Here is a 10,999-nt window from a genome sequence, read left to right as displayed (position 1 = left end):
GGTATGTTGTGTTCTGCTCAAGCTAGAACATTATTCACCTCTTTTTGGGCTGCACGACTTCTCGTGCCCCCCTGGTGAATGATGTAAGCCACAGCTGTGGCCTTGTCGGACTGAATCCTGATAGGACAGTCCCGTAGTCTGACCGTCCAAGATTCTAGGGCCAGACGTACTGCCCAGATCTTCCAAAATATTGATAGGCAAGGTCCTCTAACCTGGACCATCTCCCCTGGACACAATCTTCTTCCAGGGCTGCTCCCCAGCCTAGAAGGCTGGCATCTAAACACTTTCCAGGATACAGGTAGAAAAGTTTTTCCCTTTTGCTAGATAACGACCACCAATTTAGGCTCCGATTTACATGGGGAGCCAAGCGTATTTGGAAAAAAACCAATGGCCTGAATCTTTTTATTCCAGACTGACAAGATTGTGTTTTGAAGCAGTCTAGAGTGAAAACTGTACGTAAGGAATGGCCTTGAAGGAGGCCACCATTTCCCCTAACAATCTCATGCACATCCGAATGGAAGGATTTTTCTTTGCTTTGATAAGTTGAATTGGTCCTACAATGGAATTGATTCTTGTCTGGGGTAAGAATACCTTCTTCTGTACGGTATCTATAACCAGCCCAAAGTACTGTAATCTCCTTGATGGTTTTAAGGAGGATTTTTCTAGGTTGAGTATCCAACCCAGAGATTCCAGGTAGTTTACAGCGGTGATCAGACTCTGGTTTAGACCTGAGACTGAATGATCTATTAAAAGTAGATAGTCTAAATAGGCTAGGAATGTTATGCCTTGAGCCCTTAATCTGGCTAAAGGAGGTGCCAGAATCTTTCAGAACACCTGTGGTGCTGTGGCTAAACCGAATGGCAGGGTCACAACTGAAACTTATGATTTTATCATTTCAAAGCGCAGAGATATCTGGTGAGCGGGAAATATTGGCACGTGGAGATATGGATCTTTGATATCGATTGAAGCCAAAAACTCACTACCTTGCAGGATGGACACAGCCGATAGGATTGACTCCATGCAAAAGGATCGGATGTTTAAGTGGCGATTCAGATCTAGAATGGGTCTTACCTCTCCGTTTGGTTCTGGAACCGTGAAAGGTTTGAATCAAAACCTGTGGTGCCCTGTTCCACTAAGGGAACCTCTGATATCACCAACTGGGATAATAGATGATCCAGAGCCAGAAAGAGAGACTTCTTTTTCTCTGGATCCTTGGCAACATTTGCCCTTAGAAAAAACGAGGTGACTGAAACTCACGGAACTCTAGTTGTAACCTAGAGAAAACTGCAGAAGCCACCCATCTGTCTTGACATTGTTTTTGCCAGATATTTGAGAAATGCAGGAGCCACGGGAGGCTTTAGCATCCTGCTTTGTGGGCTTTCTGCCCCAAGATCTTCTGACCCTGGGGCTGCACTTGTCTTCCACTTGAACCTGACGGTTGATGCCGTTGAGACTGCCAAGAGGCTGATGGCCCTGGCACAGTAGAGGCAGCACGCTTAAAGGAGAAATATATGAACTTCTTATTTACTGGTAAAAGAGAGCTTTTCTCATTAGAGATCCTTTGGATGTATTTTATCCAGATCGTCTTCAAATAGCCGTTCCCCATGAAAAGGGGAACCTGGCTAGGATCCTTTTACAGGGTGCTTCGGCTGAAAGATTTCAATCCAATCTTTCAGCCATAAAACTCTGCGAGAATGCACTAGTCCAAGCATAAGCCGTGAGGCCTAAATGATAGAATCTTTCATAGCATCTTCTGTGAAACATTGTGCGTCTGATACGTCAACCCACTGCTGGGCGTGCTGTATCAGGCAGAATCTTAAGTATCTCCATAAACTGTTCCTTAATGGACTGAGATACACCAATTGCAGCAAGAACCGGCTGCACTACTGAACTTGCTAAAGACAAGCTTTTAGAAAGAAGTTCAACTTTTTATCTGTTGGATCCTTTAACATCAGTACATTATCTACCGGACATGTGAGATTCTTGCTCACTGAGGCGATTGCATCAATTGCTGGAACCCCCCCCCCCCCCCATTTCTTATAGGAATACTCTATAAGAAAAAGTATAGGATAAAGTGTGGAGAATTTCTTAGGAGGATAATATTGTTAATCCTGATGTTCCCATTCAGAATACATAAGCTTATTAAGCCATGCATGAATAGGAAAAAACATCCGCAGATGGGGGGAGGTTCTAATTAACCCAAATTAGAGGTGGGTTCCTCAAGAGCCTGCGCTGCAGGCAGCAAAAAAGGTTGAACGAACCAATTTAGAAAGGGAGTGCACAAGCAACCTGTCTTGTGATGCTACTCCTTCTATATTAGGATCCTTGGAAAAGGATAAATAATGATCTTCCAAATATTTGGGAAGATCTACCTGATCCCCAGGCTCCTGCACCTCAATAAGTGGGTCCCGAGGACAAGATGGGAATCTGCTATGTTTAGCTCCACTATGGAGAGATTTTATAACATCAATCTTCTTTCCAAATGACAAATGGTAGAAGAAAAACCTCCTGTGTGATATATACAGGGAATGAAGTATCTAGCGCAGCTGCAACAACAGTTCCCCCTGACGGCTCAATCTGACCAGCCGCATCCCTCTCAGAGGATGACATTCTTTTGGAAATGGATTTAGTTTATTATGAAACCATTGAACCCTTTAGAACGCTTCGAGGAGTTCCGGATGCCATTACCACTCATAGCCAGAAGCATAAAGCAGAGGCACTACCAGCAAAAGAATGCACACTGCTAGGCTATAGTCCAGCGCTGTAAGCTACTATTAATCCTAGCCTGGTAAAGTATAATGTGTCAAAGGGAAATGCTTGTGTCACTAACCTGAAACAAGCCATCCTCCTGCTCTGTCCCTCCACAGCCAGCAGCAGCTACACACATACAGTGCTTTACAACTTCCTGCACGTGTGGCCGGCGTATAACGCCGTTAGCCAAACCCCCTGCATGAATTACGGCCCCCCTTTCCTTTCAAAGGAAAGTGTTTTCCAGTGCGAGAGCGGCGTCCTGTGAAACAGATATGAGGGGGTAAATCCTCCACTGAACGGACAGCACGGTCTGTCTCCTTTTTTTTATTTTTTTTAAAGGAAACTGCTTTGGCACATCAATCCCCCGAAGGGGAGAAAAAAACAACATTGGGGGCGCAGGAGGTGAACCAGACCCCCCTTTCTTACCGGAGGATCTGCTTGTGGCCAGAGGAGAGGAGAAATGAAGGCTTCCGCACTGTTTCCAGCACCAGGTCGGTGAGTGCTCAATACAGCCCTGAATGAAAAGTCAGTAAATGGTACTGAGCATTCACTGAGTTAATTCATAAAGGAAGCATAGTAAACAGAGTTTACTATGCTTCAGTTTGTGAATGAACTGGAAGACGCTCAGCACAGAGCACTTCCTATTCATTCATTGTCCAGTGCAGCTGAGGCTGCAGAGAGAGGGATTCGGGAATCTCTGTCCCAAATGTGGAGCATCAGGGGTCTGTTTAGACTCCTGATATTTCAACAAAGTGCCCCAAAGAGGCTCCTGGTAATTGTAAAAAAATAAAATATTGTAAAAAATAAAATAAACTACTGATACTATCCACTGCTCTACTGACTGACACCATCCACTTTTAAGGTGACGTTTGTAATATAAATTTTTACTTACTATTAAGTTAGGCCTTGCTAGTTAAATTTAAAAGAAAATTAGATTTCAACCTCTCAAAGGTTGACTATCCCTGCCTAGAGTGTGTACTCTTATCAATCCAAAGCACCAAGTGTAACTTCTATCTGTCTGATGCCTCAGTTCCTCTGCTATCTGTATAAGTCACTTCTGACAAGTTTTCCTGACACCAAAGAGGTAAAAAAGGTGATGAGTGAGCTCCAGCACACAGCTTATGGTTGACAGCCTTAGCTCTGTTCCTGTGTGCTGGAAAGCGTGTCCTTTCCCTTCAATCAGAAAGTAGATATTTGCCAGCACACCATGGATTGGCACAAATTAGCTTCCAAAAGCTAATTTGCATGATTACACCACAAGGAGAGTGCAACCTTTCGGAGTCACGCAGGACCCCTTCGTCAGGCATGTGAAGCTGTCCTCACTGAGCTCTGTATAGTGTAATTTTTATATCCTCAACCTTTGCTTTCTGAAAGTCCAGACAAGCTGTGTACATTCTGGGCTTTGACTGATGTAAATGAGAGGCGGCTCCATATAAACAGGTACATCTTATGTAGGAGGATTTTTTTCTTTTCTGTGTATCACCCAAGGCCAATCCCTTTACTGGGTGTGTGTGACTGCTTACAACCACTTTATTGAAAAAATGCATTGCCTTCAACAACTGTTACAGAATAAAGCAATATCTAGGATGTGCAAGTCTTGGGCATTGAAATTTTTTGTATTTGAATGGACTTCTCACCTTTTTTGAATGTTACTAGTAAGATACTATAAACGCAACAGTTTTTATTTATTCTTTTTATGTATACCATGGTATTGGGGATATTTGTGAGTGTCGCTAGTTTCCTTTTTTTTTTTAAAATTAGGATCTGTGCAGATTTCATGAAATATGTAGCACTTAGCAAAAGTTTTTTTTCATATATTTAATATTTAGCACGTGGCACCAAATGATTAGGCTACATATTGTTTAATAGCTATAAACTATATGAGTTTGCCTGTCTTGAACGGTTTTCATCTGTCTCTAAGTATTTAAAAAATAAATAAAACCAAGGTGGATCGTGTTAAAGTGATTTATAGTATTTTTTTTTAACTTTTACCTACAGGTAAGCCTATAATAAGGCTTACCTGTAGGTAAAAAAAGAAATCTCCTAAACCTGTATGGTTTAGGAGATATTCCCCTCGCAATGAAGCGGTGCATTCGCACAGGGGATTCTCAGATGAAAGCCCGGCACGGCAGTGACGATATCGCGGCTCCGGCCACTCAGCACCGGGGCCTCAATACCCGGAAGACACGCCGAGGGAACATGTTAGCTCCCTCGGCGTGGATCGGGCAAGATGTCAGGGCCTTGTTCTAAGGCAAGTACTTCATAATATGCGGTGCATACTAGCCCATTATACCTTTTCCTTTGCAGATTTAAAAAAATAAATAAAAAAATAAATAATAATAAATAAAAAAAACACGTCAGCGGGTTTACTCTGGCTTTAAGTGCAGGATCTTTTCCTCCTCTTCAAATTTTTGAATCTTTAGTTGCTGGCTTAAAGAGGTTTTCAAGTGAGGAACGGTTATATAACAAACTCCCTGTGACCATAGATAGTTGGATTATCATTTGGCCATACTGTTAAACACTATAGATAATAATGTAGAAGAGTTTTTCTATTATGTACACATTAATATTTTCCATGTATACATATACACACACACACACACACTTACATTTCAGAATGTACCACAAGTTTTATTTAAACCATTTTTTCCTTACCCAGTAGAGCAGTACAAAAAATAATGAGGATGTGCAAAGCACGGCAACCAATCAGCATCCATTCCTCACCAATCCAACTTGAGTAAACTGAAAAAATTATTGGCTGCTATGTTTAATGCACTCTACCCATCATCACTGGTCTTTGCACTGCCTCAATGAATAGTCTTGTTAATATTCATACAGCAATGATTTGGCAGTTTTTGGAGAAAAAAACAAAAACAAACAAGTCCCAGCTTATTTAGAGTCCTTTGTGTAACTACCCAGGCATCGGTGGGGTGAGATGCCTGCAGGAGGCTTGTAGTGCCATTCTTTCTTGGCTGGAGATATCCATCAAGCTTTAGATGTAAGAGCTAGACCACCAAACTGGATAATACAGGTCAACAGAGCTGAGCCAAATCACGTACTTCCCGTATCTCTCAGAATCCACTATGATATTTCGATGGTTTCATCCCACTCCACTATATATCAAGAGCTAGAAGGTGATTTAACCCATGGGTATCTAACTAATACGGACCAATCATTTTTGGATGGATAATTCTTTAAAAGGAGCTATTTCTTCTTCATTGCTCTCTTGCCTTCACCCTTTTTGGGTGATCCTTTGCCACGGAGCTGGCGGAGTCGTTTCATTTCTTCCTTGAAATCCTCATGTTCATCCCTACAAGAAGATAAAAGTTAGATGAGCCTGTCACTAATTTTTACCAAGGGGTCTCGATGATGTATATTAATTCATAGAACCCTCAACAATCTCCACATAATAATTACACGTAGGAGCACTCACTGAGTGATCTGCATTCTTAACCACATGAATGGGTACTTATCACTTGGTGTAAGGAAGCATTAGGATCCTTTTGTAGCTCCAGCCTTGATATTGTTCCCAAAGTCTAAATACCCAAATAGCTTCTCATATGGGTGAATCGTGTGATCAAGATGTCTGCCTATGAGCAGTAGAAAAATCATCATATTTCTATACATATGAGAATATACAGTTAGGTCCATATATATTTGGACACAGTCACAATCTTAGTTTTTTCAGGTATTAACCAAAACATATTCAAGCTATAGTTATAAAATAGATATAGGCTGAACATGCACACTCTCAGGTTTAATTTGAGGGTATGTACATACAAATTGGAGGAAGAGTTTAGGAATTACAGCTCTTAATAGCCAACCCGCCCCCCTTTTCTCCCCCCCCCCCCCAAGGGACCAAAAGTAATTGGACAATTGAATCAAGAGCCGTTTCATGGAAAGGTGTGGGCTACTCCTTCATTATTTCTTCATCAATAATCAGGTAAATGGTCTGGAGTTGATTCTAAGTGTGTTATTTGCATTTGGAATCTATTGCTGTGAACCTACATCATGCGCTCAAAGGAGCTGTCCATGCAAATGGAACATGCCATTGTGAGGCTTCAAAAACAAATCCAATAGAGAGATAGCAGCAACATCACGAGTGGTCAAATCAACAGTTTGGTACATTCTTAGGAAAGAAGAACACACTGGTGGGCTCAGTAACATAAAAAGGCCTGGCTGTTCTCGGAAGACAACGGTGGTTGATGATCGCAGGATCCTCTCTATGGTAAATAAAAACTCATTCACAACATCCAGACAAGTGAAGGACACTCTCCAGGAGGTGGGCGTATAAAAGTCTACAATCAAGCAAAGACTTTACAAGAGCACATACAGAGGGTTCACCACAAGGTGCAAACCATTCATAAGCCTGAAGAATAGAAAAACCAGATTGAACTTTGCCAAAAGAAAAAAAAAACACATCTAAAAAAGCCAGACCAGTTCAGGAAAAGCATTCTTTGGACAGATGAAGCTAATAATAATCTGTACCAGAATGACGGGAAGAAAAAAAGTGTTGAGAAGATCTGGAGCAGCTAATGATCCAAAGCCCACAACGTCATCTGTAAAACATGGTGGAAGCAGTGTGATGGCATGGGCATGCATGGCTTCCAGTGGCACTGGGTCATTCGTCTATTGATGTGACAGAAGCAGCCCGATGAATCCTGCAGCATTTCAAGATATACGGTCAGCCTAGATTTGGCCAAATGCAGCAAAGTTGATTGGAGGGCGCTTCACAGTACAGATGGACAATGATCCAAAACACACTGCAAAAGCAACCAAGGAGCTTTTGAGGGAAAATAAAAAGGAATATTCTGCAATGGCTGAGTCAATCACCCGATCTCAAATCAATTGAGCATGCATTTCACTTGCTGAAGGCAAAACTAAAGGCAGAAAGACCCACAAAGAACAACTGAAGCTGGCTGCAGTTAGAGCCTGGAAAGCATCAGAAAGCAGGAAACCCCATCTTTGGTAATGTCCATGGGTTCCAGACTTCAGGCAATCCATTGCTAGGAAAGGATTCTCAATAAAATATAAAAAAAATTAACATTTCATTTAATTATATAAATTTGCCCAATTACATTTGAGCACCTGAAAATGGGGGGGCTGTGTATAAAAATGGTTGCAGTACCTAAAACTTGTACTTGATATTTATGTTCAACCCCTTGAATTAAAGCTGAAAGTCTGCACTGCAAAGTTATTTGGATTGTTTCCTTTACATTTTATTCTGGTGGCAAAATGTATGAAAATTTTGCCCGTGTCCAAATATAATAGAGATATATATATATATATATATATATATATATATATATATATATATATATATCAGATTAAATGTTATGATTAATCACAAACAATAAAAAGGTTAATTACTACCTGGTCATGACAGATTACTGCAAGTGGGGCATATGTAGACTATGGCTAAAAATATTTAAATACCCATCAAAATGACCGAGTTCAAGTGAAGGGCTTGGTTAATGCTACATCATCATTTTTGGTTCCAGTTGGACCACTCCAGTGCACCTGTGCACACAGCCAGCTCCATAAAGACATACTGTAGTCTAACCCCTTCTGTTCCCACCAATTTGAGTGATCTGCACAGAGACCTGACCTCAATCTTTCTGATTCATCAAAAATAAATTTGTGAGCCAGGTCTCCTTATCACACATCAGTATTGGACCTCACAAATGCTATTGGGCTAAACGGGCACAATATCTCACAGACCTACACTGAAATATTACGGAAAGCCTTACCAGAATAGTGAAGGCTGTACTTGCCACACAAAAGTGAGGGGAAAATCCACATTTGGAGTGATACCTATGGTTTTAAAATTGGATGTCAACAAGTTCATATAGTCGTGATTTTGGCCACATAGTGTACATGAGAATTTATGTCAAAACAATTTTTACACTACAAAAGTACTGTATTTATTAGCATATAACACTCACTTTTTTACCATGAAAATCGGGTAAAAATAGCATGTGCATATTATAAGCCAATATTTCTCTTTTAGCTGCTTCGGAGGGGACAGGGAGGGGAGTGGGACAAGCGCCGTCAGATTACATATTATGAGAATCTCCTGTTTACTTGGCGGCCTCTGTAATAGGAAGTCCCGTCTCCTAGGCCACCATTGGACCACTGTTCTGTCTATCTCAGGAGATTCTCACTGTATGTAATCTGTCGGTGTTCACCCCTCCCTGTCCCCTCTAGGCTGCAGATGGGCATCGATCAGGCTGCACTGATGGCAATGGTGAGTTTGCAGATGGGCACTGACCCTTATTTTGCTTCAAAGATCCTTATTTAAAATGCAAGTTTTTTTCCTGAAACTTCCCTCTTAAAATGAATGTGCGTGTTATACACCTGTGTGTGGTATATACCAATAAATAAGGTAATGTCAAATGCAGGTTGAAGAAGTAGCTCAGTAGGAAGCCAGAAGAAACTCAAACTGATCATAAAGCCAAGCTAAATGCGCCCCAAAAGAGTGATACACCAGCCCTTTAGAATCTTCAGATGCAAGAATACGATGACCAAAAAAAGCTCTGGCAACCATAATTTATCATGTTTATGGTGCAAGTTGGGAAAAAAAAAAAAAAACAGACATCACTAGTAGATACAACACAAATAACAAAATCATTTCTCTTTGCCAACGTTACAAAGCAAGACACACGAGTTAGAGAGTGTGTTCTGACATCAAGTTATGCACAATATAAACACTCCAGGTAGCCAAATGTTTTATTTATTCATACACCAGACTTTTAAATCTGCATCTGAAGGAGGAACATTTAGTAGTTTTACACTTAGAGGCATGTTTTAAAGACATTTGATTTGCTGCTTTGGCTCCTGACAAAGCAGCCGTGGATTTTTCTGTGTCAATTCCAAGTCTCTGTAACATTTGATGTACAGGATAATATTACATTTGCGTTTTTGAAAAGGTGAAGAACTGAAGCTGCTTAATCATCTAAGGCCACCACACTGAAAATGAGGAATTCATATGAACATATAGAACTGTATACAGTAAATATATCCTGTGAGACAAAGCTTACTGAATCCAAAAGAGGGTCAATTGGAAGCTATGCACGTATAACAAGGCATAAACCAATGAGCCATAACAATATGACCACTGATCGGTAACGTGAATAACACTTAGGTCATTGCAATGGTATCTGAAAGTGGCTGGGATATATTAGGCAGCAAGTAAAAATGTTGTCCCTGAAATTCATTTTTTTGAAAACATGGGCAAGACAACGGAGTCTGAGCAACTCCAAAACTGCAGCATTTGTGGGATGTTACTGGTCTGCAGTGGTCAGTACTCACCAAAAGTGGTCCAAGGAAGGAAATATGCTGCACCAGTGACAAGATCATGGGCACCCAAGGCTCACTGATGCACGTGAGAAGCCAAGGCTAGCCTGTGTAGTCCAATCCAATAGAGCTACTGTAGCTCAAATTATTGCAAAAGTTAATGCTGGTTGTGATCGAAGGGTGTCGTGTATTGTGTATGGGGCTGCCCAGCAAGAGATCAGTCAAGGTGCTCATGCTGACCAGGTTGCACAGCCAAAAGCGCCTACAATGGGCACATGAGCATCAGAACTGGACCATGGTGCAATTGAAGAAGGCGGCCTGGTTCGATGAATGACTTTTTCTTTTACATCATGTGGATGGTGCTTGTGCATCGCTTACCTGGGGAAGAGATGACACCAGGATGCACGCAATGTAAACCGTAGGGCATGAGCGGAGGCGGACCGGAAGTGACACATTAGGAAATCAAGTATTCCATGTGGTCTTTTAAGGTGTGTTTAAGGTGGTCAGATGAGACCAAAAATGAATTATTTGGCCTCAACACCAAAGAATACATCTGGCGGGAATCCAATACAGCTCACCATCTATATAACACCATTCCTACAGTATAGAATGGAGGTGGTAATGTCCTGTTATGGGAGTGTTTCTCTGCAGCAGGGACTGGAGCACTTGTCAAGATAGAAAGATAAATGGATGGGGATAATACCATCATATTCTTGAGAAAAATCTGCTGCCCTCTGCCAGAAAGTTGTTAATGGGAAGAAGGTTTACCTTCAAACATGACAATGACCCAAAGCACACAGCAAAAAAGACCACACGGTGGTTGAAGGAGAAAAAAGGTGAATTTTCTTGCATAGCTTTGTCAGAGCCCAGATCTGATTGAAAATCAGTGGAATGATTTGAAGACTGTTCAGATGATTATTCAGCACACATTCTCCAAAATGTGCAATTACAC

At 41.3% G+C, this 10,999-nt stretch overlaps 1 protein-coding gene across 1 annotated transcript in view; it reads right to left on the bottom strand.

The window, feature by feature from the left end:
• Positions 1 to 5,361: 5,361 nt before the first annotated feature.
• MRPS33 (mitochondrial ribosomal protein S33) overlaps positions 5,362 to 10,999 on the bottom strand; it is a 38,717-nt gene continuing 33,079 nt past the window's right edge. The window contains exon 3 of the mRNA XM_077469263.1: positions 5,362 to 6,061. Within this exon, the coding sequence (XP_077325389.1) occupies positions 5,956 to 6,061 (106 nt within the window). The 3' untranslated portion in view covers positions 5,362 to 5,955. The remainder of the gene's footprint in view (positions 6,062 to 10,999) is intronic.

This window comes from Lithobates pipiens, unplaced genomic scaffold (assembly GCF_037356315.1).
Source record: "Lithobates pipiens isolate NorthernLeopardFrog02 unplaced genomic scaffold, aLitPip1_a1.2 Scaffold_8, whole genome shotgun sequence".
Lineage (NCBI taxonomy): Eukaryota > Metazoa > Chordata > Amphibia > Anura > Ranidae > Lithobates > Lithobates pipiens.
This window is presented reverse-complemented; position numbering and strand designations above follow the sequence as displayed.